This window comes from Apodemus sylvaticus, chromosome 10 (genome assembly GCF_947179515.1).
Source record: "Apodemus sylvaticus chromosome 10, mApoSyl1.1, whole genome shotgun sequence".
Taxonomy (NCBI): domain Eukaryota; kingdom Metazoa; phylum Chordata; class Mammalia; order Rodentia; family Muridae; genus Apodemus; species Apodemus sylvaticus.
The window spans coordinates 64143604-64159825 of NC_067481.1; the positions used below are offsets into that span (position 1 = coordinate 64143604).

The following is a 16222-nucleotide window of genomic DNA, read 5'->3' on the forward strand; positions in this document are numbered from 1 at the left end:
TCCCAGACCGACTCCCACCTCACACTAGGGACTGTGAGTTCTTCCTGCCTGTTTTCTTCCCTTCCCTGCCCAGGAGGGAGGCAGCTGGGTGTCACCTGGGGAAGCTGCAGGAGAGGCTGTCTTCTAGGGCCAGCTGCTGCAGGTGGGTACACTCGGGCACACACATCCGGGGCTGGGGCTACGCTGGATCTAAAAGGGGTGCTCACTACTTCCCAGCCAGCTCGGCCACCAGTCACCCAGCAGCTGAGAGCAGGAACTGGGGTTGGGGGCGGGGAGCTTTGGGACGGAATACAGATGTTCAAACTGGACCCTGTATAGCTGCTATGCTCTTGAAAGTGAGGGGCAGAAAGGGATTTCCAGTTGTTTCTAGCAACCTAGGAGCCTAAGGCCACCTAGGAGTGGCTGGCCCCATGTGGTGTATTATTCCTGTGCTCCTGGCCACGTGGCCAGGCACTCTGACCTTGTCATCTGCCATGACTGCTGTTTCCCAGGGCTCTACCTCCCTGACAGCTGTTCAGAGACACCCCACCCCCACCAGCCCCCAGTGCTGAGGTCAGGAGCCCAATGGCAGATGCTCCCTCCTATCGTGCCCCACCCTGTGTTCCCTGGCTCTGTAGTCCCCGCCCACCCTTTGAACCTGAACTGTACGGGTGGGCCAACAAAGCACACACCACAAGTCTTGTCACAGGGCCTCACTGCTGTCGGGATGTGCCAGGCCAACTACCCGATGCAGACAGCACTGGCTCAGGAGGTATTCAAAAGCCACCAAACTGGTTATGGAAGGATCAGGAGCTTGACCCTGCTACTAAATGCCCAGTCTTCCCATGCCAGCCCTGCTCAGATCAACACCGGAAAGTGAGACCAGGCGCTCCATGCCTGTGCTCGTCCTCACCGTCCGGCCTGTGAATCCTGTCCAGCAGTCTCTAGAATGTATGGTTCCACTTTTACCAGACAGCCGTTCTCTCCTGCTGGGGCTCCTAGATAGCTATCAATCTATCATCCCAATGTTTTATCCCCCAGGCCCTTTCAGCCTCAGATTTGTTGAGTCTTAGATTTCTGTTAAGTACTCAAGGCCTGGTCTGCAGTCCTGTACTAACCAGCCATGGCTTAACCCATCTGATGGTTGGGGCCTGGCTCCAACATCACCTGTCTGGAATCTCTCCCAGAGTCCTCCCGACTCAGACAGAATGGCTTTCTTTATGATCATGCTATCTCCTGACCTGATGTGAATACTGCTCACTGTCAGCTAGAAAGAATTTAAAATAACCTGGAAAGCAGGCTTCTGGGAATACCTGTGAGGGATGATTATCTTTTTAAAAATTTTACATTTATTTTTGTTTGAACTACAGTGTTCTGTCTATGTCCCATGTGTGGCTGGTGTTAGTGGGGGGCCAAAATTGGGCATCAGATGCCCTGGACCTGGAACTTAGGACGGTTATAAAGTCACCACGTGGGTGCTGCAAATCAAACCCAAGTGCCTGAAGAGCGGCTGTGCTCTCGGCTACAGAGACACCGCTCCAGCCCCATGACTGTGTGGCTTGATTAGGTTAATTGCACTGACATCTGTTGTTCTTCGTTGTTACTACTTTTTTGTTTTTTAAGTTATTGTTATTATTTGGGATGGGGGGGTGCAGTCTTGGCTGGCCTAGAATTAATTCTGTAGACTATGCTGGCCTTGAACCTATAGAGATCTGTTTGCCTTGCCTTCTAAGTGCTGGGATGAAAGGTATGTGCCACCACGCCTGGCTCAAGTCTCATTTTTTAAGTATGTGTGTATATGCATGGCTGAGTATGTATTGTGCACATGAATGCAGTACCCACAGAAGCCAGAAGAGGGCATCAGACCCACTGGAGTGGATCTGTAGGCCACCACTATGTGGGTGCTGGGAACAGACCTGGGAACCTCAGCTAGAAGTCTCACTGCCCAGGCATCTGAGCTACACAGCCCTAGCTGGCTTCAAACTCAAAAGCCATCTGCCTGCCTGTCTCTCCAGTGCCCCACCATGCACGGCTCCTCTGGCTTCTTTACTGATGCAGTGTGGCCAGCCCCCTTAAATGCCTACTGTGACTTGGGACTCAGAACTGTGAGCCAAAATAAATCTTCCCTTCCCTAAGCTGCTTTAGTCGGTATTCTATCACAGCAATAAAAGTCACCAGTCAGCTAGTCTATTACTGAGGCAGAACATGGCTGGCCTGGCCTGGAATGGGGGAGAATACAGAAAGACCGAGACTTTGGCTGAGGTGGGTTGGATGGAGAGTGAGCCCATGCACTTAGGCTAAGCCCACATTCTACACAGGCCACCGTGCTGACGGGGGCAGAGGCAGTGAGAACCCCAGTCCTGTACTCACCACCATCCCTTTCTAGCGACTGTTAGCAGCTCAGTCCTAACAAGACTGTTTGGCTGCAGCTGATGCTGGCTCAAGATCCAGAAGGCAGAAAGGGCACTGGTGACTGCTCAGGCTGGGATGAGTGACCAGGCCGGAGCTGGGAGGGGTGGAGGGAGGGTGAGGCTGCACCTTCTGGAGAGTGTTAATTTCCCCTGCCACTGCTCCACTGAAGAGCTCACAGCCCAGCTCTGCGGATGGGGCCTAAGCACAGAGACTGTGACAGGCTCAGGAAGAAGAGCCACCAGGGCTGAACCTGGACAGGGGTGTTACCATCCCTATTGAGAAGATGCTTTCTTTACAGACAAGTACTTGAGGTCTCCACTAAATGGATTAAGGCTGGGCTTCCGGGCCCTGTGGCCCACAGTGAATATCTAGGAATGGGGCTGGCCGTAGGGTAGGGGCCTGTCAGAGACCACACAGGCCTGCTCCATTTTGCACTCCTGCCAGCCAACACACCAGCTGTTCTGTCTCCACTTCAATCCTAATTCCCCTAGTTTTATTTTTCTGTAATGAGTGCTGGGGATGGTGCTATGAACTTGGGCAGTATGGTTGCTATGGAGACATTGGACACAGGATGCTTGCCCACAATGTGCACTGAGCCACATTACGCCCCTCATGTGGCTTCAGTGGGTGTCTGACCTCTTTCTCAGTTGTGTTACTCCTATTCATCCTTAAAAGCCCATGCCCATCCACACTCCTTTCTGGGAGCTCCTTGCCCAGATCTCTTTTCTATCATTTGTCTGTCTCCCCCTCAGAGATCTGGAAAGTCCTCAAAATCAGCCGAGTAGGGACTGACCTGCCCATCTCCACAGCCAAATGCAGGCAGAAGTGAAGAGAACACAAGATAAAGTTGCTGGGGCAAGTGAACACCCTGGGAGTCACACGGCCCCCGGAGCCAGCTCTTACCTGTGTCATTGGCACATGGGTAGTGGTAGGTGTGGATGCATCCTTTATAGGAGCACGAGATGGTGGCTCCGGCTTCATGACAGCTGGTGCACGGCTGGAGAGAGAGGAAGGCAAGTGAGTCCTTGTGTGTTTGACAGGCCTAGCAGCACTTCTGCCAGGGTGGCACAGCAATGTGGTGTGGTGGGATATGCCCTCAAGGGCTGGCTGGCCCTCTGCCACCTCCTGGGCTGGCACACTGAATGGGGGACCCTCTTGGGTTAGTGGTGCTAGTCACCACAGTGGTCATGGCTGGCAGCCACCATCTGTCAGGTGCTGCTTACATGCTGGCTTTGGTGTGTCCGCAGCCACTGGCTTCTAGCGGCCACAAGGGGCGTGGCTTTCACTGACCTCCACGTTGCAGCTGGTGCCACAGGCCTTTCAGTGAGAGCAGTCAAGCACTCTACCCAAATGGCGGCAGATGTGGGGAATGAGCTAGGGGAAAAATTGACATCTGACTCCCCCAAGAGGCTGATCTCAAGTGAATCTGATGACTCTACCACCCCTAGACTGTGTCCTGCCTGCCTGTGGCTGGGCTCAACACTATGACATGGCTAGGACAGACAAAGTAGTCTAACAGAGGAGCAAGGCCAAACCCTGGCAAGAGAAAGAGAAAGATGGGCCTTGGCTATCCCTGTTCCCAAGCCTGTCACCACAGTGGGCAGTGAAGTAGGAGGGAAGCAGAGGACACAGCAGGCTCAGAGGCTAAGCACTTGGTGACAGGCTTGGTGACAGGCATGGCTGGAGGTCCCAGCACACAGTGAACTTCTCTAGTCCAGAGGAAACAGCTGGAAGCAACCAGTGAGCTGGAACGTCCAAGCAGGTCCTGAGCTGCAGCCTGGTGGCCCAGGCCGCTCTGACTGGGCAGGGCGGGATCTGTCCCAACGCTCTGTGGCTGGAGTGGCCAGCAGGGAGTGGAGGTACAAGAGGAGACATTAGAGCAGAGGCTCTGGGCAAACCACCCAAGAATCTAGAGCCCCAACCTCTTAAGGCATCAAAGGAGGCACAAGTGGAGACCCAGGGCAGACCAAGTCTCCCTCACAAGGGCCCTTGGAAGCATTGCAAGACTCTTGTGGGTCCCCTGTGGCAGAGTCCCCAAGCAACTCCTGAGGCAGAGCTCTGTTTACTGCAGACATGAAGAGATTAAGGTACAGGATGAAGACTACTGTCTGCCCCAGTTCCCTTACAGGGGGCATAGCTGACAAACTGTGCCTCACTTCTTGGCCCAGACTCCCCCAAGGGTGACGTAGCCCAGGCCACCCAGCCAGGAAATGACACAGCCTAGGGACGTGGGCAGCCTGAGTGGCTAAAGACCAGGCAGCGCTGTCAGACTGCAGGGGCTGTGAACGACAGGAAAGGCCAAAGGCCTGGCCTGCACACCGCCTGGCTGCTGGCGTCCTGGGCTTGCAGAGCAAATGAGGCTTCCTGGAGATAGTTATATTTGAACCAGGGTCTGCCTGGTTCCTAGAAAGAACAGTACCAAGTCACTGATGCAGAAAGCAATGGTCTGAACTATAACCCTGCAGGTCACTCCAGGGAACCTGGGAAACCCTAGCCTATTCTCTAGCATATTCTAGGTGGCCATGTCATGAGCCTGTGGCTATGGGGCACAGCCTGGCAGCAGGTCCCAGCTCTAGCAGGGAAGAACCTTCATTATGCAGACAACCCTGTCCAGTGAGGGTCTCTCTTGGCCGTCCCTGTTACCCTGAGGTGTGGCAGAGTTGACAGGGCTCAGCAGAGAGCTTCCTCAGCTCAACAAGACATCCCGTGGGTGCCAGCATGGGGAAGAGGAGGCCAGAGGCATGGGGCTGAGTCAGGGTACAGGGGCCTTTACCTGCACTCACCAATGTTTCTCCTTGTGTATGTCAGGTTGAGGACATGAGATCACTTGGTGCCAACCCTGGGCCCCAAAGAAGCCCTGGATGGTGTAGGGTCAGGACAGCCAGCCGGGCAGGGTTCCATCCAGGTTGGGGTTTGTTTTTTATTTATTTTTATTTTACATGTATTGGCATTTTGCCTATGTCTGTGTAAAAGTGTCAGATGTCCTGGAACTGGAGTTACAGACAGCTGTGAGCTGCCATGTGGATGGATGCTGAGAATTGAACCCAAGTCCTCTGGAGGAGCCGGTGCTCTTAACTGCTGGGCCATCTCTCCAGCTTCCAGGCTTGTTACTTTCTAATGGACAGATGAGATTAGTTTAAGGTGGCCATAAAGAGAAAGTTACCATGGGACCAGTGACAGGCAGGGAGAGGATGTGTGGACCGTGTGTGGCTGGTGTCTTGCCTGCTCCATCAGCTGGCTGAGGTACTGTAAGCTGTGGTGTCTTGTCTCTTGGGCCCTTCTCACCAAGGTGGGCGGACAACAGGGTCCAGAGACTCTACAGTCAGCTCCGTCGGCAGGAAGCACCGGGAGCCTGGAGCCAGGGGCAGCATCCACAGTGGTCCCCAGGGTCAAGGGTGGGGCCTGCCTGGGCAGAATGCTTCTCAAGAGCTGGAACAGTAAAGTATGGGGAAGAGGGGGCACCCGGCTGCTGGGGTCCTCTAGGCTCAGCTGTCCACAGTGTGCTGAGGGAAGGAAGGAGAGGAGGGGAAGCCAACAGAACTGCCAGGGCTACCCAATGAGAACCAGTGTGGAGGAGTGGATGTGGAGCCTCACTGCCCAGGAACCAGGGCAGAATCTGCAGAGGCAGGAAGAGGCCTTGCTGCCCTGGGGCCAAAACTAAGCGAACATGGGCTCTGAAGTGGCCTCTGCCAGTCCCCTTGGCCTGAGGAATCTTAGCTACAGCCACAGTTCAGAATGCTTTCCCCTTCCCAGACCTGTGATCCCAGATATAGCCTTAAAGATCAATAGGTGTTAATGTGCTAGGTCCTGTGACCTTGCCCTGCAGGAGAGGCAGGAGCAGGGTGGAGGGGCAGTGCATGCTACAGTCCAAAGTTCTCTGAAGGGATGACTTAAGACTGGAGGTCTGTGCTTCAGGGCAGGTAAGCCAGGGTTGCCCAGGCTCAGTGCCCCATGCTTTAGCCTCACGTTCTTTAGAAGCTATCCCCTATGTCCCAGTTCAGGGGAGACCAGGCCATCTTGGCATTCAACTCTGGAAGGACAGTGTCGCCAGGACCCAGCAGCTCCGGTTTTGGGCAGTATGTGGAACATAGAAACTGCAGCACATACCCTGGGGCAAGATGGAGGACTGTGCCCTGCTGCAGCCCCAGGGATGCCTCACCTTGCCTCCATATTCTGCCAAGGTACTCCAGGGCTGGAGGCCGTACTCTGCGGCTGTGGGCACAAGTAACCCACAATAAAGCCCTGGAGACACTTCTGCCAGCCTGTTGGTCCTTCAGACCCCACCCCACCCCAGCTGGTCTAGCTTCTTACCATGTCCACAGCTACCTTCATGGCCTCTTGCAGCCCAAAGAGCTTCCCGGCCACCAGGTACACCCCGCTGGTCCACACAGCACAGGCCTCATGTACCCAGTGTTCCTGGGTGTCCCCACCAGGTTCTGTAGGGGCCTCTTTGCTGCATTCATGTTTGCGGCTCTTGTCAGCTGGGGCCACCTCCTCACCCCCATCCCCCTGACCGTCACAGCAATAGCAACTCTGCAGCCGCCGTGACAGGCCCCGGGCACTGGTGCGCAGGGAGCCCTGCTTGGCAGGGTCAGCTGGGCCCTCAGGCCTGGACAGTCTCCCCAGGGTCGTGGTGGCCGTGACGGTGGTTGTAGTAGGGGTGGCAGCCGTGGTGCTGGCTGCACATTCCAGGCCTGGGATTGTTCTCTCGAGAGGCAGTGGCGCCTCCTCCAAGGTGCCCTCCAGCCGCACCTTCTCCTTGAGTTTTGGCTTCTTTTTTGGGAGGCAGTGTTCAGGGTAGTAGGGGCCACAGAGATCCCCAAGGTCCTTGAAATTGGCCGGGTTTTGGCAGAGGCAGCAGACAAGGCAAGAGGTACTTAGGGCCTTGGACACCACAGGCCCCAGATGCATGGTGGAAGAGAGGGGCAGGGAGGCCCTCGGCTGCAGCACAGAGCCTCCAGGGAATGGAGTCAGAGAAGCCCCAGCTGGTTCTAAGGAGGAGGAGGAGGTGGAGGAAGAGGCGACGGAGGAGGATGGCTTCCAGTGAGGCTTCGGCTCATCCCCTGGGGAGTTGACAACAGTGCATATGGTGGTGTACGCGTCTCGCTTCTCCACCCGCACAAAGGGTGAGAAGGCTGGGGTGCGGCTGTCTGCCCTCAGCCTCTTGCAAGAGGAAATGTATTTGAGTCGGATTTCAGGCTCTGCAGGATCCAGGGGCAGTACCTGCTGCTGCCTTCTCCGAGTGGCGCGTCCCTTACAGGGCGAAGCGTGGGTGGTCTTCCCCCGGCCACGGCTGAGGCGCTTCCGCTTTGAATAGCTGCTATAGCTGGCTTGGCCTGGCTGCTTCTGTGCCCTTGTCTGGGGCTGGCAGGGCCGGCCTTCAGGGGGCTGGGAGGCTGGCCCCAGCTCCTCTGTCTTTGGCTTCTTGCCTCCTCCACTGGAGTTGTCCTCACCTCCGCCCTGAGTGCCGCTGGCCCTGTCATGGGGAGTGAGGAGCAGAGCCTGGCCAGGACAGGCCCTCTTCTCCAATGGGCCTTTGGAGGGTCCCACGGCCCCAGTCCTGCCTTTCCGGCTCCTTTTCTTCGGTGCCCGAGCAGTCCCTAGGGATGGCAGGGTCTCTGGGGACACGAAGGCCTCACCTTTGGGGCAGTCAGCAGCAGAGGACAGCTTCTTACTATTCAAGAGTTTCCCTTTTAGGGACCTGCTGGCTGGGTTTCTGCACAATGGGTCGGCTCCTGAAGCTGCTGGTAGCATTTGCCCTGCACCCATTCCTCCTAAGCCCTCTTCTGCCCCAGCTGGGCTGCCCGCTGAACGTTTCTCAGGTAGGGCTGGGCTTCGGAGAGTCCCAGGAGGGGCCCCTGACACCCTGCACGCAAGCTTCTTGAGACCAGGTGAGGTGATCTTCTGCACTATGGCCTCCAGCTTGAGGCCGCGGCCCTTCCGTGGTGGCAGCACCTTGGTCCTCACAGCACTGGGCAGCGAGGCTTGTGCAGCCAACCCCATGCATGCGGCAGGCGGCTCCAAGGGTGGGGGTGGGGGTGGCTCCCCACTGCCCCTGGGTCTGGCCCTCTGGGGTGAGGCCATCCTCCTGAGGAGGCCAGGGGAGCTCTCAGCCCTCTCCTCCCTCCCATCTCCCCCACTTCCATTGTTGCTTCGCAGGATGAGGCTCCGCTTTTTGGTGGGGACAGGTGCCATGAAAGCGGACTTCCTTTTGAGGGTGTGGAGCGGCCTCTCTGAAAGCTTGCTTCCTGTCCCAGGCTTGGGCACTCTGACCCGCTGGCTCATCCGGCCTTCCTTCTGGGGCCCACTGGAAACCTTGAATGCAGTGGGCAAATGGTTGTTAGCAGGGAGCTTCTTGGCACGACAGTCTGGGATCCGGCTCTCTGAGGGCCGCCGCCGTTTGGCATGGAAGACCTGCTGGGGTTTGGTGCGAGACCGGAGGACCATGGAACGCTGGTCCTTGCCAGGCATGCTGGGAGAGTCTGGCTCCTTGGTTTTGGAGCCCATGGGGCTGCTATCTGAGGCGACAGGCAGGGCGGCAGGGTTGCTGGGGCTAGACGCAGCCTTGGGGGATGGTTTTCCCACCCGCTTGCCAGACTTGAAGGCAGCTCTCTGTTTCCCTCCCAGTTTGTCAGGAGGTGTGGGAGTGGTAGTCAGGCCTGGAGGTCCAGGAGTTTGGGGCTCACTCAGAGCTGTAAGAGAACGGGTACACATTCTGGGGAGCCCTTCTGATAGCCCCCGGCCTGGGGCTCCAGCCCCCTCTGCCTGTCCCTGTGCGGGCCCTGTGCAGGACTCTGGGAGCAAGAGGTCTTTGGGAAGTGCTGGCACCCTGCACGGAGAGTCTTCAGCCTCAGGCAGCCCCCGGTGTACTCGCCGGCTCCGCAGACTTTTACCCCGTGGCACAGGCTCTTTCTTAGCACTGGGCCCCTCAGGAACGGCAGGCTTGTTAGGCTTTGGGGCCACGGAGCCTTGTGAAGTGCCGGAACTACCTGGAGCTCTCTCCATTTCTGGCCCTTCTTCTCCCGGCTTCATATGTGACAGAGAAGATTCAAACCAGCTCTGGACCTTTGATTCGGCACCCACAGAGGGGCCCAGTAGGACAGCAGGCTCCCCAGAGAGGTGACATGGAGAGACCCAGCCAGCCTTGGTATCCAGCACCTCCTCTGCCTCCTCCTTGGTGCAGATCAGCGGGGCCTTGGGAGACAATGGGTCCTGCAGGCTGGGCCTCTGTTCAGGGCTTCCCAGCAGTTCACACAGAGAAGAGTACTCCTCTTCCGCTTCCAGGTCCTCCTTCCTGCCAGGGGGCGGCAACAGGGGCAGGTCCCCGAAGTCAGTGGAGGAGCAGCAATGCCGGCTCTCCTCCAGCCACTGGTCAGCCTTGCCCACCTCAGGGCACTGCAGCAACCCACCCACTTCCTCTTTTACCCCATCTGCCTCCTGCTGTTTGAAGTCCCCAGACAGTGCAGCCACTGGCTTCGCAATGGCATGCTCTTCCTGGAAGCCCATGCGAGCAGCCGTCTCATGTGCGTCTGCCTTGCCCACACCGTCTGAGGCCTTGGCACCCTGTTCCAAGCCCTTGGTAAGTTCACCAGGGTGGAGGCCCCAACGAGGACAAGCATCACCCAGGTTCTCCTCTGGCCAGGCAAAGGGGTTGGCACCATCCACTGAGCTGGCAGTGGGTGTATCTGGAAAGCAGTCAAATGCTGCTGTGGTGGGGTCAGGAGTGGCAGTCCCAAGCAAAGGCTTGGTGCCGAAGGACAGGGGGCTGGTTGTTTTCTTCGGATCAGTGGTGGCAAAGGCCACAGAAGGGTCTTCAAACAGCCCGGGGCTGAAGTCCTTGGTGCTGCCACCCTTGTCCAGCTGCAAGGGCTCAGGTAGAGTCTCTGGCTCCCCTGGCTGTGACCATGAAGTCTTGGCCACAGTGTCCAGGCAGGTGCCGTGGTTCTCCAGTGAGAAGGGCGGCTTGCCATTGTCCTTGGGCAGGCTGGAAGCCTCAGCCCAGGCCTTGTCAGCCTTCTCAACAATGGCTTCCTGCAGTCCCAGGATCTCAGAGGCCAGATCTTCCTGTGCCAGGGCACTGAGCAACAGCCGTGGGCAGTCCCGCTCGCCTGCCACGAATTTGGAGAAGCTGTCCAGTGGCAGAGTACTGTGCAGGCTCTGGAAGGAGTCGTCAGACTTGGTGGACATGTCATCGGGTGAGGTCACGGAACAGGTGGACACAGACTCAGGCTTAGCCTTGGAGTTGCTGTTGACCCTGGCAGGACTGCCCCGGGCCTGGCTGCAGTAGAGGAAGCTGCGCTCTAGCGGGTCCTCAGAGCCACTCAGGTAGTCAGTGTCTTGTGGCTCAGCATGAGTGGACTGTGGTGTGCTGCTTGGCGGCTCAGACAGTGGTGTGCCTGCTGGCTCAGCAGAGTAGCCACTGCCCTCAGGGCTACAGTGCTGGCTTTTGTGCTGCTCTGGAGTCCTAGACACAAGGCTCTTGACCCCTTTCTTCTGCGGCATGGTGGCTTTGGACAGCAGGAGTTGCTGCACAGTGTTGGAGATGTTCTCCACCTGGGAGGTGAGCGCTGAAAGGCTCTGCAGGCTAAGGTCCGACAGCAAGCTGTCAGGGAGCTTCTCCTTTTGCAGGGGCTTGCAGTTGCTGACCTGGGGGTCCACAGAACTGGCAGCGTCTGTTGGGGATGGGTTGAGCAGGGGCATAAAGTGGCTGTGGTCTGTGATGCCTGTGGGGAAGGCCCCAGTACTAAGCGGCTGCTGACTATAGGGGAAGTTCTCCAGATTGGGCATCAGTGGGGACGGGGTGGAGCTATAGGAAGGGGAGCGACCCACAGACCGTGCAGGAGAGTGGCTGGAGCTCGGGCTGAAGGTCTGGTAATACTGCTCTGGAGTCCTGACAGCTGTGTCCGGTGGACAGTAGCCCTGACCTTGCTGGCCATAGTGTTGGTACTTGGCGAGGTTCTGGTAGTGGAGTGTTTCCTGGGTGTGGTGCCGGCTTTGAAGGGCTTGCTGCTGCTGCTGCTCGTAGCCAAGGCGGCCCGGCTGGTAAGCGTGAAGATTCTGGACCCGTTGCCCTGGAGCCAGGCTCGCACTGGCACTCATCGGCCTGTCGTGAGGCTGGGCAGATGGCGCCGTGCAGCTCTTGTATGAGTGGGCCCCCTGCCCACCACCCTGCACTGTTGGGGCATAAGTGGAGGAGGGAGGGAAGGACTGGGAATGCTGGGGGAAGTGGCTGCCCTGGGGGAAGGGCAGGGGGGAGGCAAGGTCATTCTGTGGTTTCTGCCTTTGGAGTTTGGGGTAAGCCAGGGGCTGCTGAGGCTGTGGTGGTGGGGCATGCAGGCTGTGAGTCCGGAAGGGAAGCTGAGGGCTCTGCTCAGGGTACTGCCTGTTTGGAGGCACCACTGTCTTCTTCATCAAGTTCTCCTCATACTTGCTCACTGCCCCTGGCAGAGGCTGTGGCTGAGGAGGTGGTGGCTGTGGCCCCCCCCAAGTCTGAAGACCCTCCTCGCCAGAGTAGCGCCCTGGGTAGGGGCTGCTGTCTTGAACATAGCTAGGGAAAGCTGGTCTCCCCTGCAGGGATTTGCTGCCTCGGTGGTACTTGTCTGCAGCTGCCGTGGCCACTGTGCCGGAAGGTGTACCAGTGCCACCCTCATAGCCTGTATAGGGCTGAGGGCTGTAATAGTCCTTGGCCAGCAGCCGCTGCCGATCACAGCTCAGCCCAGCCTGACCCGGCTGCCTGTAGTTCTCCAGGCGCGATGTCTCCTGTGAGCTTTGTGGGTAGTTTTGCTGTTTGCCATGGAAACCACACCTTTCTCGAAAAGACTGCATGACTCGGGCTGGTTATCTGTGAAGAAAAAGGATAGTGCAGAGGGAAACAATTCAGATGGGCCGTGGTTTACTCTCTGCCCCAGCCAGCATCCCTTCCTGCCGCCTTCCCACGGGCTGTGCACATACTGACAACCTCTGAGTCTGAGAGGTCTGCTCTGAAATCCTGTTTCCACGGTGAGCTCCCACTGAAATGGATAGCCGCAAAGAGCAAGTCACAATGAATGGCCACTCCAGGCCCCTCTTGCCAGCCCCTCCTCGCTATCAGCTTGTCTGCACTACTACCACACCCAGCCCTTGTAGACAGCTCAAAATCATTTAGCAGAGCAATACCACTGTTCCCTGGGCCCTGCTGGATCCCGTCATCTTAGTCTTTGTGTAGCCATACTTAAGCATGACTCAGTCACACTGGGTACCCATGAGGACCCCCTCCCCAGGTGGGCAGAGAACGTTTTCCAGGCCTGCTGTAACTGCACATACAGGAATCCACGCATGTACAAAGGACCTAGCAGGCACATGTGCATGCTCACACACACCTCCCCGCAGTGCCATCTGGACTCTGTCCCTTCTGGCAGATGTTGACTGGGGACTGCTAAGCCAACTGTCCACATAAAGCATCCCCTCCTCTGACTCCTGGGAGTGAAGGATGGTAGCACCTGCCTCCTGTTCTTGGTATCATAGGTGCATAAACAGATTATGCAGACCAGAGTGTGGGGATGCATACTAATAGGGGACAAAGACACAGTCCCCTGGCCACTGGGGAGCACACTACCCTTCCTCTTCTCTGTCCCTCCTTTCCCAGGTCAGGGATGGTGCAGACTGCACTGATGTGGGAGACAGGGGCAGGCAGACAGGGACTTCTGCACAGTCACATCCCAGGCTTGTGTATCTCTGCTGGTTTCCTTCAACCTGATTGTTACCCCCAGAAAATTCTCAGTGGTGAAAAACAGGAATGCCCCCAGGCTTTAGAGGAATCACAAAGATGGTTGACTATTGGCTCCACATTCCACAGACTCAGGGTTTACCCAGCCACCAGGCAGGGTGAAGACAGGATGTCCAAGCTCTCTGGATCTGAGCAGCCCAAGCCCCTAGGGGGGAACTGGGACTTTCCAGTTCTTGTCCCAAAACACACTAAGATGGAGGTGTGGTCTGCCATAGACCATGAAGGTTTCAGGGGTTTGGTTTGTTGAGAACTAAATGTGGGGGAGGAGAGGAAAGTGCCTCATAGAAACAGAGGTGTGAAAGGCAGAAGTGGGGAGCTATTGGTAAGGAGAGCCAGCCTCCCTTTAGTCTGGAGCCCACAAAGGTGCTTTCCTTCCTTTGTCTGGGAACTGACCCAAGGAAGGGAGCAAAAGAGCTCCATCCAGATGAGCAGGGCATTGCCAGGCAACCAGACAGCCTCCAGAGCTCAGAGTACGGCTGCCGCAGCTGCCCTCCTCTCCAGGTTGTTAAAGCTTCCTGCCTGTTAAAGCTTCTCTAACCCCTTACTAGGACGGTGCCCACCTACCCTTTGGATCTACTTCATTCTAGTCCTTGTGGTTTGGATGAGACACCAAGTGGTGCCTGCCATTCCAGAGGGGCTGGAGGCAGGGCAGTCTGGTGTCTCCTGCCCACCATCCCAGAGCAGAGCACACTCTGGATGCAGGTGGATGCCACGCCTGCTCAGGAGGGCTGGTGGGCCATTTCTAAGACCAGGACACAAAATGCCAGTTCCCTGCCCTCCCTGAGTGTGTGTTTATAAGCCAAGAACACACAAACCCGGACTGCTCTGAAGGCTACATCTGCCTCCCTCATATATCTGCACAAATTACATTTCGGTTTTTATTAGTCCCAGATCACTCTCATTTCCTGCTGAGTGTCCTGTGGATATCATTAACATTTCTACGGCTGGAGTTGTGTGTGTGTGTGTGTGTATCTGTCCCTGCAATATATTCCCTAAAATGCAACGTATTACCAGAGACATTATCTAAAGAGGGGAGAGAGGGGAGATGTGAACAGTGTCCCCTCCCTGCCCGCTCTGTCCCTGCCCCATCTAATCAGTCCAGCTGCTGTGCCTTTTAATTTCCCCACACAGGATTACAGGCTGGCTTCCCGACGCACACAGGCAGCTGGATGTGGAAAGCATCTATCTCTAAGAAAAGACAGTTCAATTAAAATCTCAGAGGCCCAGTGCCTGTTGGAGGACACCAGCAGAAGCATGTGCCCCAGCACCACCCTTCAACCCTGGCAGAGGGAGGGACAGAAACAAAGGCTCAGGCATGGTGGCATCCTAGCTGCTAGCTACAGAGGTACTGCTGGCTCTGCCAACAGAAAGTAGGTGCTGCCTCTTTAAGGCTTGCAGTGGGCTCTGTTGTTATTAATTATTGTGACTATGATTATTTTTCAAGAGCATCAGGAAAGGATATGGAAGGAATGAGAAGCGGATAGCGAAGGACTGGCTGGGTAGCCATCAGGAGAGCAGATGGAAGAGTGGATTCCCATAGGTGATGGTGACCTTTCAACATGGAGGAAAGAAGCTGAGATGGCTGGAGTAACAGCAGTAAGGTTTGAGATGGGAGCCTTGCCCCAGCTTCTGCTCCTCCCCCTCCTCCTGGGAACTTGCCAAGGCTTCCCTTCAACCAGCTTGGCAGAATCTGGCACGCAGCTGATGGGAATCCAGAGCAACCCTCGCTGCCCTAGGGACATGAATAGTTCACCCATGTGACCACTGGTTACTCTAGACACCGGATGGAGAGTGTACCAGGCCCAGCAAGGCCAGATCTTCGTGGAATCTGATGGTGCTTGAAATCAGGATGAACTTCCTCTGACATTCCAGTAGCCAAGGATGGCAAGCCATCAACACAGCCATGAAACAGTGAGGTTGAGCCTCAGGCACAGTTTTCTCCCAAAGACTCTGGGGGGGGGGGTGCGGAGATCCTAGACTTTATGTTTTATCTTGTCTCGTCTACTACTAAAGGTAAGGTTATTAGGGGCAAAGGCTTTGCTTATGACTATAGCTGAACATCGAAGTTCAAACCCCTGGCCTGTACCCCACACCAGAAAGTCCCACCCTGAGAGACTGTCTTGGTATGACAGCAAGAATGCAGAGCTGAGCTCAGGACAGACAAATATATGCCTATGTACCCTCTACAGCAGGCCAGACCCTGCCTGCAAGCCTGGCTCTGTATTTCTGTGCTACTAAGGCAAGTCTACCACTGAGCTGTATCCTAGTTCTCAGCAGGCAATCCTGCCTATAGTATTTGACCAGCCTCCAGTGAAGGGTCATTAGTTCCAAAGCCTCATCAGTGAGATGGGTATAGTGAGGGTCAGAGCGGCTAATGCTCCCAGAGGGCCCTGTAGGGATGCGATCCTGAGGGAAAGGGGACACATTCCCTCTTCACTAGCAGCCCCAGCCACTGGTCCTCCTGCCTCCCCATAGTTGTTGATAACCTGATTGGTAGCTTAGGAAAAACTGAAAGCCTAATCCACTCAAGGCCTGAGAACTAGAAAGGGGGTACTTATGGGGCCCAGAAAACCTGGAAAAAGCAGGAGCAATGGGTAGGTGAGACCCCAAGGGCCTCCCCATCTGTTATGGATGAATAAAAAATATTAAGACTTAGCTGGGCGGTGGTGGTGCACACCTGTAATCCCAGCACTTGGGAGGCAGAGGCACGCGGATTTCTGAGTTTGAGACCAGCCTGGTCTACAAAGTGAGTTCCAGGACAGCCAGGGCTATACAGAGAAACCCTGTCTTGAAAAAATCAAAATCCAAAAAACCAGGAAAAAAAAAAAAGACTTGGAGGCTGGGAGAGGGCTCAGTAGGAGGGCTTGCTATACAAGCCTGAGGCCCTGAGTTTGGAACCCCAATACCCATGCAAAAAAAGCTGGCGCCTGAAGCCCCAGTAACAAGGGGGAAGGGGATGGAGAAGAAGAGGAGAAAACAGGTATTGCCTAATCTTGCAGGCTAGCTAGCGGGGGCAGTGAGACTGTCTGAAGGGAATGAGTCAAAAACCCATCAACAGAGGAAGGC

General features: G+C 56.1%; 1 protein-coding gene across 5 annotated transcripts in view; it reads right to left on the reverse strand.

Moving 5' to 3' along the window:
* Rai1 (retinoic acid induced 1) overlaps positions 1–16222 on the reverse strand; it is a 96404-nt gene that overhangs the window by 2067 nt on the left and 78115 nt on the right. For all 5 annotated transcript variants that reach the window (XM_052194415.1, XM_052194412.1, XM_052194414.1 and 2 more), the window contains 2 exons: positions 6703–12232; positions 3295–3388 (listed from right to left, as the gene is read on the reverse strand). In XM_052194415.1, the coding sequence (XP_052050375.1) occupies positions 3295–3388; positions 6703–12216 (5608 nt within the window). In that variant the 5' untranslated portion in view covers positions 12217–12232. The remainder of the gene's footprint in view (positions 1–3294; positions 3389–6702; positions 12233–16222) is intronic.